This window comes from Cydia strobilella, chromosome 1 (assembly GCF_947568885.1).
Source record: "Cydia strobilella chromosome 1, ilCydStro3.1, whole genome shotgun sequence".
NCBI classification, from domain to species: Eukaryota; Metazoa; Arthropoda; class Insecta; order Lepidoptera; family Tortricidae; genus Cydia; species Cydia strobilella.
Window position 1 is genome coordinate 29,928,933 of NC_086041.1, and position 22,119 is coordinate 29,951,051.

The 22,119-nt window shown below is 40.7% G+C and overlaps 1 protein-coding gene across 2 annotated transcripts; it reads left to right on the plus strand.

Annotated features, from left to right (window-relative positions):
• Positions 1 to 1,957: 1,957 nt before the first annotated feature.
• LOC134743224 (WD repeat-containing protein 26) lies at positions 1,958 to 20,513 on the plus strand. Of its 2 annotated transcripts, XM_063676629.1 has the most exons (12): positions 1,958 to 2,641; positions 6,661 to 6,829; positions 7,898 to 8,079; positions 8,312 to 8,438; positions 8,931 to 9,044; positions 9,684 to 9,817; positions 14,793 to 14,910; positions 16,398 to 16,526; positions 17,530 to 17,666; positions 19,255 to 19,355; positions 19,443 to 19,558; positions 20,090 to 20,513. In XM_063676629.1, the coding sequence occupies exons 1-12, from the start codon at positions 2,490 to 2,492 to the stop codon at positions 20,243 to 20,245; spliced, it is 1,635 nt and encodes a 544-aa protein (XP_063532699.1). In that variant the 5' UTR covers positions 1,958 to 2,489; the 3' UTR covers positions 20,246 to 20,513. The 2 variants fall into 2 exon arrangements, with proteins under 2 accessions (XP_063532699.1, XP_063532707.1); XM_063676637.1 differs by lacking the exons at positions 1,958 to 2,641; positions 6,661 to 6,829 and adding an exon at positions 6,895 to 7,036.
• Positions 20,514 to 22,119: the final 1,606 nt, after the last annotated feature.

A 22,119-nucleotide genomic window follows, 5' to 3' on the forward strand; every position in this document is an offset into this window, starting at 1 on the left:
TTTTCGTACTTCTAATTCCAAAAAATAAATAAACAAATGTTGTGAAGATTAAATGTGGTGTACATTAATTGGTGTGATTGCGATTTGTGATTTCTTTAAATTAAAACCCATAATACAGTTTATTTTACGTTTTATTTACTAAACATGTTTAGTTTTGTACCACCTGCGCGAATTATAGGAGGTATTTCATTGTTTATACGCCTAAAAAGGACGGCCCATTGACATTTTATTTAACAATTTTTTAATACCGTCAAACAAGCTAACTTTGCCTCCAGGGCATAGACCTAGCATTACATAGACCAGCTATACGCGTGCGCCCGTAAGGGATAGACATAGATGACGTCATAAACCTGGGGATACCATATTGGTAAAAATTACCCCAATATTTGATATCACGTTGGGGCGATTACCCTGGAGGCAAAGTTAGCTTGTTTGACGGTATTAAAAAATTGTTAAATAAAATGTCAATGGGCCGTTCTTTTTAGGCGTATGAACAATGAAATACCTCCTATAATTCGCGCAGGTGGTACAAAACTAAACATGTTTAGTAAATAAAACGTAAAATAAAATGTATTATGGGTTTTAATTTAAAGAAATCACAAATCGCAATCACACCAATTAATGTACACCACATTTAATCTTCACAACATTTGTTTATTTATTTTTTGGAATTAGAAGTACGAAAAAACTTCGAGATCAAAATTACCCATAAAATTATGATATTTTCATCTGGTATCCCTAACATGATTGTTATGCAGCTAAATTAAGAAGAAGTTTAAAAATGGCTGACCACAGACTCCTACCTACCTACGTAATTTGAGCGGATAATTTTACAAATAATGTTTTGTTAATTTGCGTAAATAATTGTGATATTTTTATTGAAATCGTTTGATTCTACATTGCTTTGAGTGTAACGTAATTTTACGATGTTATTCTCACATATTGCTTTAAGAGGAAGGTGTAAAATACCGTACTTACGTGTGAAAGGTTATGATCTCATATTTTTGCTCAGAGCGGCTATTACAGCCGATTACAGAACAATTCACCAGTATTTTATCAAAGTTCAAGGATTCAAAACGCTAACCATCACTATATTTCATAAGAGAAAGCACAATTTCATACAAAACAACGATAATTAAACAAGCAACGAACAAACATGACATGTCACGTACTTATTTGTTTGCCACAACCTCGGTTGTGGCAGCGGTGGAAAAGTGAAACTATGACAAGGACAAACAATAACAGCGCTTTCTCTGCTACTCCTACTGAAAGATACATAAGACTATCCCGTTCGGTCATTTTCCCCCACCCCTCATGACCGATCCAGTTATACTAGATTCATGCTCCAGGGTAATCGCCCCAACGCGATATCAAATATTGGGGTAATTTTTACCAATATGGTATCCCCACGTTTATGACGTCATCTATGTCTATCCCTTACGGGCGCACGCGTATAGCTGGTCTATGTAATGCTAGGTCTATGACTGCAAATAATATTATTTGACCGTGAAACATGCGTATAACGAATACTTGCTAATACCATGCTTCGTAAATGCTGGGACGGCCATTCCATTCTACGCACAATGAGTTAAATCAAAAGTATTTTTCAATAAATAAACGAGACGAAATTTAATTATACTTTTAAATAAAGTAAATAAACCTTTAAAAAGTCAATTTTGAAATATGCTTTTGAGATATACTTTTATTTTATTATTTAAAATTAAATCACAATATTTGTTACTTTTGTTCTGCAAGCTTAAAATCAAAGAGTAGTATAATCTTAAAATGCTTAAACTTATTTTATCGTTTATTTTTGATATTGTTTATGGATTAAAATAAAGCTAAAAATAATGAGTTTCTTCTTGATTTTAAATAAGACTTTTGCATGTGCAACTAGAAAATAGTCCTAGCTTGCGCCATTTTTCTATGACACGATAATTTTATTTTTGAGGTCATTACATTACGACACGATTGCGCCCGATGCGCGTCCGAACGCCTTGCCTGGGTGAGACACGAACGTCGTTCGAAACGGAGAGAAGGGCGATGTTGTACTCAGCGAAGAAAGACAGCTGTCGCTTCATTTTCAGCTGATTTTTGTGTACGCTTCGAACTGCACTCGCGTTTCAAGAGTTTCGTAACGAGAAAGAGTTTTAAGATCGCTACTCCGATTTCACATCGTAGACAAAGGGCATAAAAAGGGAACAATCGAGAAGCACAGCTCACCGTGACGAACAAAGGGAGATGGTCCATTGAGCGCGGGTGGTGCGTAGTGGACTGTCGTGACGTCAGAGCGCGAGCATCGCCGGGGCGTCGGGCGGTCAGCAGCGCCAGCACGGGCTGATGCGGCGCGCGCGGGACTGAGCTCGGCGCTCGGGGCAGCGCGGCGCTCTCGCTCCGCCAGCCTGGCCTCCACTGACTCGGGCGACGAGGGCGCCGGGCATCGGCCACCGCGCAAGCGGTCCCGCAAGCTGTCGCCGCCAGCGCCCGCCATGCAGCAGCCCACGGCCAACGGCCAAGCGGCCCACGTTAACGGCGACGCTGACCGCAACGGCGCCCCGCCAGCGCCTGGCCCGCGCATGGCCCAGACTGATCAAGAAATTGTTCGCCTCATAGGGCAGCACCTGCTCTCTATTGGCCTTGAGTGAGTACTCATCATCTCATGTTATTCACCATGTTTATACCGTTCCTCAAACCCCGTATCAATCTGAACACAATATGCAAAGTAGCTATTCAAGTTGCCGGGCAAATCTGGTGATAATAGTGGACTGCTTTGTAATTCTAGTCAATTTTACATTACAACAGTCTTGTTTGCTTAACCTTTCAGGACCCGGACCCATATTCTAGTAAATACAGTAAATATGGCTACCCAGGGAGCCGACAGGTCTCGAAAGGTTAAAACATCATGAATCCTTTCTATGCAATAAAACAGTGTGTGGAATATTTAGGTAATGCCCATCTAAATATCCTTGACCAAATAACTTGATAGTTCAATACATGATCTAAGTCATTGTCACCTAACTTTGTGTCAACAAATTTGCCTGACAACAGTAATAATTTCAGCCAACTAATTCATGCACCAAAAATACATGCCAAATCACTGTTTGTATATCATTGTGTTGAAATTTCTTTGTTTAAAACTTAGTTGCTTGAGTTTGAATCTAATATGTTGAGACCTGAGACTAAAGACTAATAAATGCTTAATAATGATTTATTTGTGCAAGTCATGCCTCTGACATGTGATAAGATGTAATAATGTTTCTATTTGGATTTGCATAGCATACAAACAACATGCATATTTATTTTGCTAGAGAATTTCCTGTCAGGTATGTTAATTATGCCTAACACACAAATAAATAAATAAAATAAATATCAGGGGACCTTACACAGATCAACCTAGCCCCAAACTATGCAAAGCTTGTACTATGTTTTTATGTTTGGTTGTTTACTATCCTAATACTATTATTAGAAGGGAAAGTTTTGCACAAAAACTGTATGGTAATGATGCTTTTAAATATCCTATAATATCCAGCTTACAAGATATTAACATCTGTTGGACTGGATGTCGTTAACCTAATGGCTGCCAGGTCACTGATCTTTTTATTTGCTGATCAAAAAGCGTATTTGGCTAAGACATTGATTTCACTTTTCTAGATAAATTTTATATAATAATTATATTATTGCATTTCTAAATATCCTTGTCTTGAATTGTTCTTTGTCATATGGATGAATCTGATATATTTTTACCAAATAGGTATTTGAGGTCAAGTTTGTAATCTATGACCTCGCAAGATTGTAAACAACACTGGGTAATCTAATGATAACTCAAGTAATTGGTAAAGACTGTAAGATTTTGCTTTCTACTTTAATAATTTTGTTACAATGACATTATTGATTTTAAATATTACATAAGATTTTTTTAATTTTATTTTAATGTTACTAAGGTAAAGTTAGTTCTGAGGGACTACTACAGTATTCCAAAAATAATTTTAAAGCTTGGACTTCTATTCCCTAATGGTTCCATTTTTATCAGAACTGAGGCCTGAGGAGCTAGTTATTGTTAAAATTGATTTATTTGCCATTGTTTGTGACTGCATCTTTATGTTTTTGTTTGAGTGATTGAATTATTCTAATATTCAGTTAATATTAAGCTAAGAAACAAATAAAAAGTGGAAAAATAATTCCACTGAACTGATTCATTTGTGGATTGGGTGGAAGTCCCACCCAAGACAGTGAATTTTTTCACTTTTATTTGGTTTGTAAGCTTAATAGCATCATTCTGTTTGATACAAAATTTATTCAGTTAATATCTCATTTATTCATCTTTCTTCAGTTGTGACGTAATTCCTAATGATATTGCAAATGTTTTCTTTTGTCTTATCTACTATTGTGTGTTAATTAACCATAATGTTACGTGGTTACATAATAGATGATAAGTCCAGTCATTGTGCCTAGGGCTATCTTCCTGCCATCTATGATGGTCATGCCATAGTTTTTAAACTAAGGTAGGGTTAGTAAAGTCGGGCTTAGGGGCTTGACTTTTGCTGAGATCTAATAACTTTTTTATAGTAAAAGCTAGTAAGTTTAGACTGCCAATTTTACATTAAATGTTTTTGGTGGGATGCATTATTCTGTTATAACTATCAGGTCAGAACAAAATTGTTGACCCGCAGTTCCTAAAAAAAATTCCCGGGGGAGTGGTGAAACATATTTTTTTTGTATGGAAAAAAAAATTTTCATGTGTATAATTTTTCAATATTACAATATTGAAAAATTAAAAAAAAAATCTAAATGAAATTATTTTCAAAATTGCTTTCTTGGGGTTAGATAATAAGATATTACGTATCATTTGTGGTATATTGTACAAAGAAAAATCGATAAGGTATATCGTATCTGAAGGATACAACCTTGATATTTTGTGTCAAAAACTAAACAAACTATACCAACTGATGAAAAAGCGCAGTTAAAGAGGTATTTCCGCGATACAGGCACTGCCTAGTGCGTAGACCCCTGGAATGTCTGTAACCTTTAGCTGTAAATAATAAATAAATAAAATAAAAAGCCTTTTATTTCCAATTTACAATTGTTTTACATTAGAAGTTTTAGCATATTGGTTAGTAAGTTTCTTATAGCTGTAAATAAATTATCTTTATTATTCTTTATTCTTATTTCCCGTTGGATATATGGATATTACGTATCATTTTATGATTAATATGTACCGTATCTGCAGTACAGTTCCATAAGTCTCGTTAAATAGGTATTGAAGTAGAACTGTGTCACTTTGTAAAATTGAAAAAAAAAAAAAAATGTTAATGATATTATTTTCAAAATTGCTTTCTTGGGGTTGGATATGAGGATATCACCAAAGATAGATATAACTCCGTAATAGATGGATACAGTCTAAGGAAAAAACGTGCCTCGAAAATCAAGAAAATTTGATTCTCGTTCAGAGGGCGCTACTTGTTTTGGCCTACAGTCGTATAGATGGCGTTGACGGTTTCGTTTGTTATTTAACAATTTTAACGCATATCAGTGAAAGAACATGGGTCATTATCATCAAAATAATTAATGCAAATAAAAAAAAACATTTATCTATATTTAAATACATTTTATCGTATTTTTATAAATCTTCAATTTTAGTTTTAAAGTGTGTCGACAGATGGCAGTGAATTTACTGGTGTTACAAAATTTACTATGACAGTACCGCTCTAGTATAAGTTACTCTATGATATCACGTATCATTTGTGGTATATTGTACAAAAAAAAATCAGCCATATCGTATCTGGAGGAGCCCAAACTTGCAATGTTTCGAAAATTCTTTTTGTTTTAATTTAAAAAAATGGCCGAAATGTAATGATGTGATATATTTTTAGAATCGCCTCAAAAATCCCTTTCGTATGATACCACACACGATAGGTTTTGGAAAAAAAAATTTTCATACAAAAAAAATATGGTTTACCACTCCCCGGGAATTTTTTTTAGTTACTGCGGGTCAAAAATTTCGTTTTGACCTCTAGTATGCGTGTGCCAAGCGGCTAACCTGTACATCGATTTACGGTTTTTTAATTCGAACGGGTTACACTATCAGGGCAGTTGACTGGTCTTGTGCAAGCACCCAAGCACATTTTATTTTTACTTAACACAAAAGACAAGGGCCTCGCAAAGATCTGCTGCTGAATGCTGATAACCAAAACTAGTCATTTTCCGTCTTGCACAAGTACCTGTTAGTATCAATTCTACCAAACTACACCATATATACTTTGTTAATTTAAAATGTATCTTTTGTTTTAATGGTTAATACATAATTATAATTAACCCTTAAATGCATAATGATGTATATATGCATCGTAAAAAATATATGTTTTTTTAAATACTATGATTTTTTTATTTATTTTTCCCTCAATCTATACAACATGACACATCTATTTCAATTTATTAAAAAGTTATACAAAAAATCATGCATTTAAGGGTTAAGTAAGTCATGCATAATATGGGTTCTAGTAGAAAGCTAATTATTTTATTGTTAGTGTTGTTCAACCAAAGTATTTTGCTTAAACTTGGCTTAATTCTACCTTGCTTCCCCTGCTTACAGTCACATTCGGACATGCTAACGTAGATTATTTATTAGATACCTACAACTACTAATAGGTACAAATTATACAGACGCAGCGCCACCCTGGTGATGGAAGAGTCGGGGCTGCACCTGGAGCACCCGGCGGCCGCCACGTTCCGGACGCACGTGCTGTCCGGCGACTGGGCCAAGGCCGACCACGAACTGCGCGCACTGCACGCGCTGCTGCAGGGCGAGCAGCTCGACCCGCACTCACTCGCGGTACGTAGCGCGAGTTACTGTTACTGGTAGCGGGACATACAGACAGCCGCGCTGGTGGAGGGGCTGCGCCTGGAGCACCCGGCGGCCGCCACGTTCCGGGCGCACGTGCTGGCCGGCGACTGGGGCAAGGCCGACCACGAACTGTATTGGGACATACAGACAGCCGCGCTGGTGGAGGGCGAGCAGCTCGACCCGCACTCACTCGCGGTACGTAGCGCGAGTTACTGTCACTGGTAGTGGGACATACAGCCGCGCTGGTGGAGGGCAAGCAGCTCGACCCGCACTCACTTGTGTCTCAGTTACTGTCTTACGTGCGAGTGGAATGTCAGACGCAAGCCGTGCTGGTAATAAAGCATTCGGGGCTGTACTGTTCAACTTATAGTTATCTTCCACGGCGTGTGATGGAAGCTGCCGGGCTGCTAATTAACTGTACATGTTACTTACTAACTCTTGCTTAGTGAGTATTACATTCTTTGCACTTGCCGCTGTGTTTATTGTTTGACTTGTCATATATCGTAATGAGAAACCTGATAGACCCTGGGTAAATATGCCGCTCCATGTTGTGTAGGTACTTCTGAATTAATTGCATTTCAGGTTTAAATTACGAAAGATGGCCACGAGATATAACTTTGATCTGTCTTTATGTAAAGTGTGTAAGCAGTGAAACATTACATAAAATAATGAAATGGAAATCTTTATTTCAGGCAACTGAAATGGCATAAAAGACAATGGGCAAGGGCCAAGCAAGGCCCATAGATAAATACCTTAACCCTTTAACCATTTGACATTCCTTTCTAGTCATTCGATTTCGAACCGTAGTTATTATAGTAGAGATGCGTTTTTGTTTTAAGTATGATGGCATTGATGGCATGTATGTTGCCGCTACGGACTAAAGAGTTAAAACTAGCATACAATATTATAAAAAATGTATTTTAAGACTACAAAACACATAATGGTCGCGATACATTACGCAACCCCGCAGTGTCAGAGAGCCGGCCGCGGAACCGCCGGAGAATGACACCCTCGGCCAAAACCTACTCCTTGTTGAAAATGATGTTTTGTCTGCAGGAGATGAAGTTCGTGGTCCTCGAGCAGAAGTACCTCGAGCACCTGGAAGCCGGGCGCGCGCTCGACGCACTGCACGTGCTCAGGAACGAGCTCACCCCGCTCGGGCACGACACGGCGCGCGTGCACCGCCTGTCGGCGCTCATGATGTGCGCGGACCCCGCCGAGCTGCACGCGCGCGCTAGGTGGGTATCATGCCTCGGGCACGCACGCACGTGCTCAAGATACCTGACGCAGCTCGGACGCGACCACTGCCTGTCGGCGCTCGTGATATACCTCGTATAGGCCAAGAGACTTCCAGAGTAAGTGGGTTCTAAACTAGTTCAGTGTACGCGAGCTCGCCGTCGTCAACAACAAGTAAATTTGAACATCAAAAAAGAACTTTAAATTTTGAATCAAAACATTGACCTTTTTTAGATGGCCGGGCGCGGGTGCGGACAGTCGCGCGCGGGTGCTGCAGCGCGTGCAGGCCGTGCTCCCGCCGGCACTCATGATGCCGCCGCTCAGGCTACGCGCGCTTCTCGCGCAGGCTGCTCAGGCACAGGTACCTATTATACTATTAGCCAAAAGTAGGTTGCGATCACTTAATTAATACACACTCCAAACCAAACAAAAAACCAGCATAATAGATTTGACATGCGTCTATAACATGTAATAAAACGGAAATCATTAGTTTTATTTAATGAGATAATTAACTTAGTCAGAAATTTTGATAAATACCTAGAAACTAAGAAATAAATGAGCAATTAATTCCAAAACATAAAAATAATCTATATACAATTTAATAAAACAATATTATAGAATTACGCCCTGGATCGTACCCATTATTTGCACCGCTAAATAGTGATTGAAATTAACAGTTTCTGCATTATTCTATTTCGAATACGTGACGATGACGTTTTGTATGTGATGTGTCTTTCGTGTGTTAGTTGCCAAGCGGACCCCAGGCTCCCATGAGCCGTGGCAAAAAAAGGCTGGGACAACGCGAGGAAGATGATGATGATGTAAAAAAATAAAAAACAATTTTGTTAACCAGGTGACCCGCTGCCGCTTCCACGCAGCACCGCGGCCGCCGCCCGACTGCATCCCCTTCAGTCTACTGCAGGACCACCACTGCTCGCCCGACTCCTTCCCCATACACCCGCTGCAGGTACAGGACCTTATGCTTCCTGTGTACTCTTCTTTCTTGTCGTAACCTCATGGCTGAGGGACGTGACGAGTGTGGACACTCTTCACCAGTGCTCTCCAGGCCGCTCTTCTTACACCCTAGGTGAACCTAGGCCCTGCAAGCTAGGTGGCCGCTGCCACTTCCACACAGCACTGCGGCAACACTTGCGTTATTGTCGCAGTAATAAAATATTAAACTATAGCTCTGTGATCTGTAGACATCGGGAGCACAACTTAAAACTGAATTAATGTATGGCTCCGCCATTTTGAATAATTTTCAAAAATTGAATTCGAAAAAAATAACTATTTGATCATTGAACTTACTCACAAAACTTCACGAGAATTGGTTGAGAATTGCGACCTGTAGAGGAGAAAAACCGAGCATACGAAAGCATTTTTGCCTAAGGTGAAACGGAGACCTTCGCTAACGCTCGGTCGACAGTCATAAAAACAAAAAATACATAATAACCATTTGTTGAAGGTAAACTTATTTAAGCGCGACTAGAACTCAGATTTTTTTTCTGACGGAAGTAACGTCAAAGTGCCAACATAGCGATAAACGTCAAATAAGTTTTACTTCAATCGCGCGTAAAGATTACACACACACATTTTTTTTACGCAGGTTCTAAACGAGCACTGCGACGAAGTGTGGTACTGCAAGTGGTCTCCCGACGGCAGTAAGCTCGCCTCGGGCTCCAAAGACAACACCGTCATGATCTGGGACTACGACCCGCAGGCGCGCCGCCTCGCCTTCAGGTATACTAACTGTCATATATTAAACATCCTTACATTGGACGTGGCACTATACTATAGGTATATTTCAAACTTGATGGGTACGCTGACAGGTGTCACTTCAATACAATTCTTGCGGATATTTATATCCGTCAATGGCGTCAAAAAGGTTAATGGAAAAGACACCATCATCATCAAACAAAGGGCTTAATAAATTAAAACACGGAAAACAAACGTGGCTTGAGTAAATTCTACGACGACACCGGTAACGGCGAGCGATGTTGATCTTGTTGTCTTGTTGTTGTTGTTGATCTTGTTGAGATTGTTCTGGCTAGGCTATAGTGCTGTGACCCAACGAACTAGCATAAATAAAATAAAATATTATAGGACATTATCAGTATTATCACTCAAATTTACTAAGTCCCACAGTTAGCTCTAAGTCTTGTGTTGTGGGTACTTAGACATCTGATATATGTTACATACACAGTGGCAAAATAATAAGTGCATTCCCGTTGCCAGGGAGGTTTTGGGATTATACTGAGCAACTTTTACTATGGGACCAACCCCGAAATAGCGAAAAAAAAAATTTTGCTGTTTCATACATTTTGGCTAGTCCATTTTATATGGGAGGGTAAATATTTTTTTCGCGATTTCGAAAACCAACCGTCCCATAGTAAAAGTTGCTCAGTATAAATACAAAACCTCCCTGGCAACAGGAATGCACTTGTTTTTAGCCACCCTGAATAAATATTTATAAATACTTAAATATGTACATGGATAACAGGAGACAAATAAATGCCCTTACCAGGATTTGAACCAGGCATTATCGGCTTCATAGGCAGGGTCACTACTTACTAGGCCAGCGACTCCATAGTCATACTTGTTATGAACAAAATGCTGCACTTCATGATAAAAGCAAGCCGCTTTGCACAGTGATAGTAGGGACCAAACTGAGCGATTTGACCCGCAGCAGCGGCAGTTTTACCCCTTAGGAACAGAGATGGCGCCACTTCTTTAAAAAATATTTCAAAAAATTCTACAAGCTAAACCAATGAACCGATTTAAATGTTTAATATCTCAAATGAAAGCGCATTATATACATTACTTTTAAAAAAATACTCAAAAAATATATACTCAATACTTTTGATAAAAACGGGAATTTTAAGTTTGTTTTTTTACTCGATTGATAGTTTTTACTTGATTTCTCAAAAAAATTGTATGGAATATGAATAGTTTAATGCATGTATATATTACTGAATAAATAACAAGTATTATAAAAAAAACCCGACACCGATATCTCTCATACTTCTCGAAATATGAAAGTTTGAATGTGAGTGTAAATTTCTTCAAGATATATTCCAAATAATTCTACAAGCTAAACTATTTGACCGATTTTAATGTTTAATATCTCAAATAAAAGCTCATTATATATACTACTTATAAAAAAATATTTAAATAACATATACTGAATACTTTTGGCAAAAAACGGCATCTTAAGTTTTTTTTCTTACTCGATTGATAGTTTTTAATTGATTTCATAAAAAAAAATTATGGAACATGAATAGTTTAATAAATATATATATATAGTACTGAGTATATAAAAGTATTACAAAAAACCCGACACCCATACCTTTCATTCTTCACGAAATTTTTAAGTTCAATTATGCACGTTCTTACAAATAAATTCTTTAAAAGAAATCTTCAACCGCAGTAAGTGCACTGATTTTAATATGAAATGTGTCATATGAAAAGAAATCACCCAATTTATTTTAATAAATAAAAAATAAACAAATAAAAACTGAATAAAGTTTTTTCCTGGTGCTGAATTACAATAAAATATAACAAATCTAAAATTAGGAATTATTTTTATGTAAAGTGACTACATTTGTAAACAAAAAACTTAAATGTCCTCTTCGGGTTCACCGGTAGATGTAGAACTGAAAAAAAAGTCGTTTTGAGAAGTACTCGTACCATTTCAATACTACAAAATCACCGATCATACATGAACTGGTTACTGTAGATTACTGTTGGAAAATTTATGTGCCTGTAGATTTACTGTTGAATTATTTTTGTGCCTAGTTGATTACCATTAAACCTATAATTTTGTGCCAGACCTATAATCAGTGGTCAGCATGCAAAATAACTCTGGATTGAAAATTACATTAACTTACTTTTGATTTGTACAGCCACCTTTGCATGATTTACACTGGGCTGTGCATGGTAAGCTGACGCGACGACACTCACAACGCATAGTTTCGCAGCCAGATTTGCAGCCACAATGGTCCAAGAGGCTTAATTGCGACCAAATCGCTGTAACTGCCGACCATTCCGGAGTCCAACTCTCTTTTTCCTCAGTCCATCCCCAAGAAGATGGACATGGTATGGAAACTTCTGGTTTCATAGCGTTTCCCCATATATGGCCCTCTTGGTAAGCGGCTCGAAGTTCATGTTTATAGAGAGCAGCTGATGTAGGTGGCAGGCTTGACACAAGCTTGTTTTTTGAAGCAAACAAATATTTGTGAACTTCATTTACGTTTATGTGTTCCATTTGGCCAAACAATAACACAAATCTAGGGTTACTTTATACTAAAATTAAAATATGTAGTTACACACCTGACAACCGACAAAATCAAAAACTTAAAAGTTGACATACTCCTATTTTCCCGTCTTTTTATAGTGGCCAGAGAAAGGCAGCTTGATCTGAACGAATTCTTCCAGTACGAAAACCAAATTTGTCCACCTTCGTTGTCAGTCAATGGAGGGCGTCGTTCAGGGAACAAATCTGATTTGGCCGAGAAATTAGAACCTGCCAACCCTGCCACCTACATCAGCTGCTCTCTATAAACGTGCACTTCGAGCAGCTTACCAAGAGGGCCATATATGGGGAAACGCTCTGAAACCAGAAGTTTCCATACCATGTACATCTTTTTGGGGATGGACTGAGGGAAAAGATAGTTGGATTCCGGAATGGTCGGCATTTACAGCGATTTGGTCTCAATTAAGCCTCTTGGACCATTGTGGCTGCAAATCTGGCTGCGAAACTATGCATTGTGGGTGTCGTCGCGTCAGCTGGCCATGCACAGCCCAGTGTAAATCATGCAAGTGTGGCTGTACAAATCAAAAGCAAGTTAATGTAATTTTCAATCCAGGGTTATTTTGCATGCTGACCACTAATTATAGGTCTGGCACAAAATTATAGGTTTAATGGTTATCAACTAGGCACAAAAATAATTCAACAGTAATCTACAGCAACCAGTTCATGTATGATCAGTGATTTTGTAGTATTGGAATGGTACGAGTACTTAACAAAACGAATTTTCTTTTTCAGTTTTACATCTACCGGTGAACCATATAATTTGACATCACCTAGTAATAATTATTTGCCCGTTTATTTTTGTATTTAATACACTGACAATTATCTGATTCAATTCGGCTTATATGTATAAAAACTACTAAATTGACCTACTTTTATATTATACACATAGATTTAAGATTAGATCCTAAGTATTATGTTTTTTGTTTACAAATGTAGTTACTTTAAATAAAAATAATTCCTAATTTTAGATTTGTTATATTTTTTTGTAATTCAGCACCAGGAAAAAACTTTATTCAGTTTTTATTTATAATTTTTTTTTTATTAAAATAAATTGGGTGATTTCTTTTCATATGACACATTTCATATTAAAATCAGTGCACTTACTGCGGTTGAAGATTTCATTTAAAGGATTTATTTGTAAGAACGTGCATAGTTGAACTTAAATATTTCGTGAAGAATGAAAGGTATGGGTGTCGGGTTTTTTTGTAATACTTTTATATACTCAGTACTATATATATATTTATTAAACTATTCATGTTCCATAATATTTTTTTAAAGAAATCAAGTAAAAACTATCAATCGAGTAAGAAAAAAAACTTAAGATGCCGTTTTTTGCCAAAAGGGTTCAGTATATGTTTTATGAGTATTTTTTTATAAGTAATGTATGTAATGAGCTTTTATTTGAGATATTAAACATTGAAATCGGTCAAATAGTTAAGCTTGTAGAATTTTTTGAAATATATTTTGAAGAAATTTACACTCACATTCAAACTTTTATATTTCGTGAAGTATGAGAGGTATCGGTGTCGGGTTTTTTTTATAATACTTGTTATTTATTCAGTAATATATACATGCATTAAGCTATTCATGTTCCATACATTTTTTTGAGAAACCAAGTAAAAACTATCAATCGAGTAAAAAAAAAAACTTAAGATGCCGTTTTTTGTCGAAAGTAATCAGTATATATTTTTTGAGTATTTTTTTAAAAGTAATGTATATAATGAGCTTTCATTTGAGATATTAAACATTTAAATCGGTTCATTGGTTTAGCTTGTAGAATTTTTTGAAATATTTTTTAAAGAAGTGGCGCCATCTCTGTTCCTAAGGGGTGAAACTTGCGCTGCTGCGGGTCAAATCACTCAGGTTGGTCCCTACTAGCACTGTGCAAAGCGGCTTGCTTTTATCATGAAGTGCAGCATCCGGGCAAAAAATGGCCATAACAAGTATGACTACCACTGTACCTACCTACTGCGCCCATGTTCACAACGTTTCACACATAGAACTTTGTATATTAGCCAATCAAAACTTTTATACAACCAATCACAACTTTTTTTTTTTAATAACAGGAAATGGTGTTTTGGGTTATATTTAAAGCAGCGGGAGGGCTTTCACTTTCAGTGATATGTGTCAGATAAGTGATAGTCATATGGTCCGTTTTTCGAAGTCAAAAATGTACTAAGAGCTTCGTCTATATATATTCCTGTGACCACTAGCGACGCCGACCTTAGTTCTGCAATAAGGGTCAGTTGCACCAATTAAACCGTCTGTCAGCGTTAAAGCGTTCGCTAAATTTTATTGTGTAGATATTTTCATAGTACTCGGTTGAGTGCTGTTGATCAGTCTGTTAAATATGGTTGGTGCAACTGGCGGTATCGGTAATCAGTATACAATGTGTGATTGCAGAAAGTCGTTGGAAGGGCACTCGTACGGCGTGTCATACCTGGCCTGGAGCCCGGACGGGCGCTGGCTCATCGCGGCCGGCCCCGAGGACTGCCCGGACCTGTGGATATGGAACATGGAGGTGACGATTATATCACTATTAGCTCACAAATTGTACAAATATCACAGACCTAACATTGCATAGATGAACTATACGCGTGCGCCCGTGAGGGACAGAACATACGCAATGCGACAATAGCTAGCCATACACGCACGGATTTGCCCGTTGGATCTGCCTGAAAGATGTGTCTGGCGGACACATCCGTCAACGTGTGGCGAAAAATAGTCACAGATGTGTAGCGGATGGGCATCCGGCGGACAAAACTGTGTCTATTTTCGCCACACATTGACGGATGTCTCCGCCAGACACATCTTTCAGGCAGATCCAACGGGCAAATCCGTGCGTGTATGGCTAGCTAATATGATTGGTCTATTAGATTTGTTGCCCACCATAAACCATACTAAATTTACGATGGGGAATAAAAAAAATGTGAGACTGTGACAAGGACAAACAATAACTGCGCTTTCTCTGCTACTCCTCCTGAAAGATACATAAGACTATCCCGTTCGGTCATTTCCCCCCACCCCTCATGAAATATTTATCCTGCTCTTCTAAAGTTTGGTTGGTTTTACTTTGCGAGTGGTACATGTTGGTGGTACTTGAGAACCTCCTCGACAACCTTAAGATTTTCAAAAAATGCTATTTCATAAATTTCGTGTGATTAGATATGCCGACGTTTTTCTACGCAACCATTCTTCGGGATTTCAGGGTTGGTCAAATGGTCACGTAGCAAAAGTTGTTCAGTATGAAATCATACTTCACTAACAGACGAAAAAAAGCCTTTAGTTCAGTTTTAAGGGTATGATCCCAGCCTCTCCACCATGTAGCGGAGGGCCACGAATATTATTGAGATCAAAAACTTTAAGCTTGTATAAATGGATATATTCTGAGCGATATGCCAATTCATCCTGGCATGTGCATTGCATGATTGCAGTCACTAAATAGAACTGAGAAGTGAAATACGAGACCACTAGTTTTTAGTGTAATATTATAATACTCACACACAAAGACATGCTCATTGCTCATCAACAAAATACGTTACGTGATTTTTCGTAGCATTTGTAATCGCTAGTACTTTTTAAGGTTCCGTACCCAAAGGGTAAAACGGGACCCTATTACTAAGACTCCGCTGTTCGTTCGTCTGTCACCAGGCTGTATCTCATAAACAGTGATAGTTAGACAGTTTAAATTTTCACAAATGATGTATTTCTGTTGCCGCTATAACGACAAATACAAAAAAAACAGAATAAAATCAATATTTAAGGTGGCTCCCATACAACAAACGTGATTTTTTGCCGTTTTTAGATAATGGCACGGAACTCTTCGTGCGTGAGTCCGACTCGCACTTGGCCGTGGCGTTAGTCGATATACGATTGTTGTCTTGCGCTATTTGCGAAACGCGTGCGTGTGCGACGCGCGTTTCGTAAATAGCGTGCTAGCGGTGAACAGTGTGAACACGCCATATCTGCCATACGAGTACGCGAGTTATATAGTGGCTATTATTTCAGACGGAGACCCTGGCGACCAAAATGTCGCACTCACAAGAGGACTCGCTGACCGCCGTGGCGTGGCACGCGGGCTCCGACAAGTTCGTGTGCGGCGGCGCCCGGGGACAGTTCTACCACTGCAGCAAGGAGGTGGGCCGTACTTCACTGTCTATTGTTCAATTGAAACTTTTCAAATTCACAAGGGGACTCCAGCTCTGTGAAAGTGGCATCATAGCCGGAAAAGTGTTAACTTTTGCACGTGTGCAGAAAAGTGGTGGGGTAGGGTGGTGCTGCGGAGGGGCGGAACACAAGGAGGGATGAAAATAATATTTTATTTATTAATATTTTTGTGCTTAAAGGTTTTTTTTCCTATTTAACACATATATAGTCGAACGGTGTCTCTTTATTGTTAGCTTAAAAATTGCAGCCTATTAACAAAAGCTCATAAAAATCACCAGTTATTTGTAATTTCTGTCCCCTGAAACCTAGAAAACGACTCCAATGAATAAATGTTATGATTATTATTCACAACGACGGGAATTCATCGCGTAAAATAAGTTCATTAAAACGTTCAAGTCATTTACGATACAAGTGCGGAAAAGAGGAAATTCGAAACGAGTGGCGATAAATTAAAACACGACCGCAGGGAGTGTTTTAAATCGACACGAGTTGCAAATTACCTATACGCACGTGTATCGTACAACGTTTTACAGTACATATGGCCCTTTAAACTTTCGACATATGCACGAAAAGTGCTATTTGACGCACTAGTGCGACAAAGTAACACCATATGTACTGTAAATAACTATTACGCGATAAAGTTCCCTACCTGCGAAGTCGATGGTCCTGGCACAGATTATATAATACTATCCTGGTCCTGGGTTCGAATCCCGGTAAGGGCATTTATTTGTGTAAGGAGCACAGATATTTGTTCCTGAGTCACGGTTGGTTTCCATGTATTTAATCGGTCTCTGAGTACCCATAACACAAGCTTCCTCGGGCTTACCGTGGGACTTAGTAAATCTGTGTAAGAATGTCCTATAATAATATTTGTTTATTTACTATATTTATTTAATAATGAGTAAAAATGGTGAAATTTTAAATGAATGAAATGTAATAATGTGTGGTGTTTGTTACTCGTATTGTTACGCAGGGCCAGCTGCTGAACAGCTGGGACGGCGTGCGCGTGAACGCGCTGGCCACGCGCGGCGACGGGCGCGGCGTGCTGGCCGCCGACACGCACCACCGCGTGCGCCACTACGACTTCACCGACCTCACCGACTGCAACCTGTGAGTATCTGACTACACGATCACAACATTCACAACCAATACAAGGGCACAGGGCTCAGGGCACGGGGCACGGGCAGGGACCGGCCCGCTATCCCTTATCGGGGTTTTATAAGGGTATTGCATAAGGCTTAACTCACCATACCCTTTGCCAGACGAAACCCTTTGTTTTGCTTTTAAAAACCCTTATATAAAGCAACCACATTTGAGTAATCGGTAGCCCAAATACCCTTACAAAACCCTTATCATCCGCTTACCAACACCTTGCATATTGCTTACAAGGGTTAGCCTTATAAAGGGCTTTCCTTTTAGCATATAAGCGTGCTAATTTAAGTCGTCTACCTTGTTCATAAAGCACACATTACTTCGAATCCGAGCGATCGTCGGCGGCGACGGCGGCGTTCTTTGACAAGGCACGTATTTTCTTTCCTTTTCATACACTACCGTAGATATATACTAATCCTGTCGCTTTCACGCAAAGGGAAACCTTTATAAAAAGCGCTTAAAGATAAGGGTAACCCTTATTAAGAGCTAGCCTTATTTTTGGTTAGCTTTTCGGTAAGGGTTAGTCAAAGGTAAGGGTATGAATGGGCTTGCAGTTCAAAAGGGAAAGTCTTTCAATGTGTTAGCCGTGTTTAAGTGTCGCCCATTGAAAGGGTTTTATCGCGGAAAGGGTTGTCCGGTCCCTGGGCACGGGGCGGACACGCTATACATCAAAACAAAAATCACTTCCGTTTCTATGTGTGAACGGCACCTCTGTACACGCGGCATGCGTCATAGTGGGAGTAAGTTGCTTAAATAGTACAGAGCGGCCGTCAATCTGCTGTCGCGGGGCGGGGCGGTGCGCGGGCGTTCTGTATGATAATACTTTCACTTATTCTGTGCCATCAGTGGTAGCCCGTCATCCCGCGCTAAAACTAAATTTACAGTACATATGGTGCTAATTTACCGCCCTAGTGCGGTAACTAGCACTATACGTGCGTATGTCGAAAATTTAAAGGGCCATATCTACTGTAAAACGTTCTACAATACACATGCAAAAAAGGTAATTCACAACTCGTGTCGATTTAAAACACTCCCTTCGGTCGTGCTTTAGTTTATCGCCACTCGTTGCGAATTTCCTACTTTTCGCACTTGTATCGTAAAGTACTGATACGGCCCGTACGGTATCCAAACTTCAACCAGATCCGGATTGTATAGAAATTGATAGAAAGCTCGCGGGTCGGATTGGCAGGCTCGCGGGCGGGTCGTAGTTTGGTCGGGGGACTGACTTGTAAAGCCACACCTCAAGCACTCGCATTGAGACAAATGACTGACTACAGTACACGCTGGTCTACGCCTGCCTCTCTTACATTTAAAGAATTTCCAATGTTCGTTTTCAAAATAAAATGTGTACTCGTAATGGTAAAAATAATAACCACCATTTTATCACTGATCACCTGACGTCCCCGACTAGTGGTAATTCTTAGAGACCTTAGAGTGATTCGTCGAACGATGGAGTTATATATATATAACTCGTTGTTTTCCAGACTGTATAAAAAACAGATGACAGAAAATGACGAATAATCCGTTTTTTTGTGTATCTGTTCAGAATCCAAGAAGAGCACGCGGTGATGGCGATGTGTGTGGACGCGGCTGACTCGCTGCTGCTGCTCAACGTGGCCAACCAGGGGGTGCATCTCTGGGACATTCGTGAGTGTTGGCTATTATGATTGTCTTCCTATCCGTAACTATGGTACATAATGACACACTGCACTAAAATCTACTATTGTGTTGCAGGTGCCCGCGCTCTAGTCCGTCGCTTCCGCGGGCTGTCGCAGGGCCACTTCACCATCCACGCGTGCTTCGGCGGCGCTCGCCAGGACTTCGTGGCCAGCGGCAGCGAGGACAACAAGGTATGTGACCTTCAATACGTATACTCTCAACTTGTCTTTTATTATAATGGTTAATGTTTGACAAGGCTGTTACGGACTCGGGACCATGCAATACATTTAGTGGCATAAAACAAATAAAAATACATCAACGGACCCTGACCTCTGCTAGCGGGTCATTAATATTCTAACGCAGCAGACTGTATTTTGTACGTATCGCTGAGAACGACAATGGCGCGTCTCACTAAGCGGTAACGGCATTCGGTTATTTAGTCAAAATGTTTAGGTTCTAGGTTTACTATATTTTCGCCTAACTGTTAGGTTATTTTGTCGGCGAATGGTGCACTCTTAAATTGTTATATTTTTTGTATACGTATACCACAACCTATAAACCCTCATGCGGCAAGGAGCCTCGAAAAGACGCTCTCCGATAGCAGTGCATACGGCGGCCGCCATCTTTGACTTTGAAAACTGGCCGCCTCGAGGCTTTGCGCCGCACATCGCGATAAATTTAAATATTGCGAGGGGTTACTTGCATTTTTTTGTGGTTCCTAGGTGTACATCTGGCACATCTCCGGCGAGGAGCCCGTGGCGGTGGTAGCGGGACACTCGCGCTGCGTGAACGCCGTGGCGTGGAACCCCGTGCACCACAACGTGCTCGCCTCCGCCTCCGACGACTACTCGCTGCGGCTGTGGGGCCCGCGCTGCTAGTGTGAGTCTAGACCCTTCCTCCGTAACTACATCGCCGTGGCGTGGAACCCCGTGCACCACGACGTGCTCGCCTCCGCCTCCGACGACTACTCGCTGCGGCTGTGGGGCCCGCGCTGCTAGTGTGAGTCTAGACCCTTCCTCCGTAACTACATCGCCGTGGCGTGGAACCCCGTGCACCACGACGTGCTCGCCTCCGCCTCCGACGACTACTCGCTGCGGCTGTGGGGCCCGCGCTGCTAGTGTGAGTCTAGACCCTTCCTCCGTAACTACATCGCCGTGGCGTGGAACCCCGTGCACCACGACGTGCTCGCCTCCGCCTCCGACGACTACTCGCTGCGGCTGTGGGGCCCGCGCTGCTAGTGTGAGTCTAGACCCTTCCTCCGTAACTACATCGCCGTGGCGTGGAACCCCGTGCACCACGACGTGCTCGCCTCCGCCTCCGACGACTACTCGCTGCGGCTGTGGGGCCCGCGCTGCTAGTGTGAGTCTAGACCCTTCCTCCGTAACTACATCGCCGTGGCGTGGAACCCCGTGCACCACGACGTGCTCGCCTCCGCCTCCGACGACTACTCGCTGCGGCTGTGGGGCCCGCGCTGCTAGTGTGAGTCTAGACCCTTCCTCCGTAACTACATCGCCGTGGCGTGGAACCCCGTGCACCACGACGTGCTCGCCTCCGCCTCCGACGACTACTCGCTGCGGCTGTGGGGCCCGCGCTGCTAGTGTGAGTCTAGACCCTTCCTCCGTAACTACATCGCCGTGGCGTGGAACCCCGTGCACCACGACGTGCTCGCCTCCGCCTCCGACGACTACTCACTGCGCTGGTGGCCTAGCGGTAAGAGCGTGCGACTTGCAATCCGGAGGTCGCGGGTTCAAACCCCGACTCGTACCGATGAGTTTTTCGGAACTTATGTACGAAATATCATTTGATATTTATCAGTCGCTTTTCGGTGAAGGAAAACATCGTGACGAAACCGGACTAATCCCGACAAGGCCTAGTTTCCCCTCTGGGTTTGACGGTCAGATGGCAGTCGCTTTCGTAAAAACTAGTGCCTACGCCAATTCTTGGGATTAGTTGCCAAGCGGACCCCAGGCTCCCATGGAGCCGTGGCAAAATGCCGGGACAACGCGAGGAAGATGATGAGGATGTATCCTCGTTTTTTCGTGTATTTCCGTAAACCTGATCTCGTGACTGCCGTAACACAATAGGGTAGTGACTAGTCAAATCAGTTTCTTTTTTCCTTAGACTGTATCCATCTATTACGGAGTTTTATCTTTGATTTGAGTGATGCTTGATGCCTAAATAATGATTATTTTACCTTATTTGTGGATGCGTCTTCTTTGCCTGCAATTGCTATAATTTACTATTAAATACAGGGAACATCCCTATTTCAACTAATAGTTACTTATACATATACTCCTCCTTTTTAAAGTCGATGAAACTCCGTCATGCTAATGTAGTGTTTGTTTACAGAAAGCGCGCCCCGCGCGCCCGCCCGGGAACGACTCGCACACGGCATCTATAATACTACAAAGCATCGACATCCTCGAGCAAGACTGATATCAACTAAAGATAAGTCTGTCGACTTCTCTCTTATTCGTTCATCGTATTGACTCAATGAAAAACTATGATTTAAGTACCTCAGAAATAAGGTTGTAACAGGAGACATAATACTTAATCGTCAATAATAACACAATGATTTAAAAGATGCGCATCCTAGAATATCATCGATACGTCCCCATACTATATACAATCGGGGACATTCCCGGTGAACCACTTCAGAAAAACTTTTACCTCGATCCTTACGAGCGCGCTAAACTCCGCCTCCCATAGAGATAACCAATTACGATAAATGCTTCTTTATGTTAATAATGAA

Excerpts from the sequence above, each read along its gene's own strand:
- LOC134743224 (XM_063676629.1), top strand. The coding sequence starts at position 2,490 with ATGCAGCAGCCCACGGCCAACGGCCAAGCGGCCCACGTTAACGGCGAC. Across the intron at positions 9,045-9,683 it reads TCCCCATACACCCGCTGCAG|GTTCTAAACGAGCACTGCGA; the intron begins GTACAGGACCTT and ends TTTTTTACGCAG. Across the intron at positions 9,818-14,792 it reads GCGCGCCGCCTCGCCTTCAG|AAAGTCGTTGGAAGGGCACT; the intron begins GTATACTAACTG and ends GTGTGATTGCAG.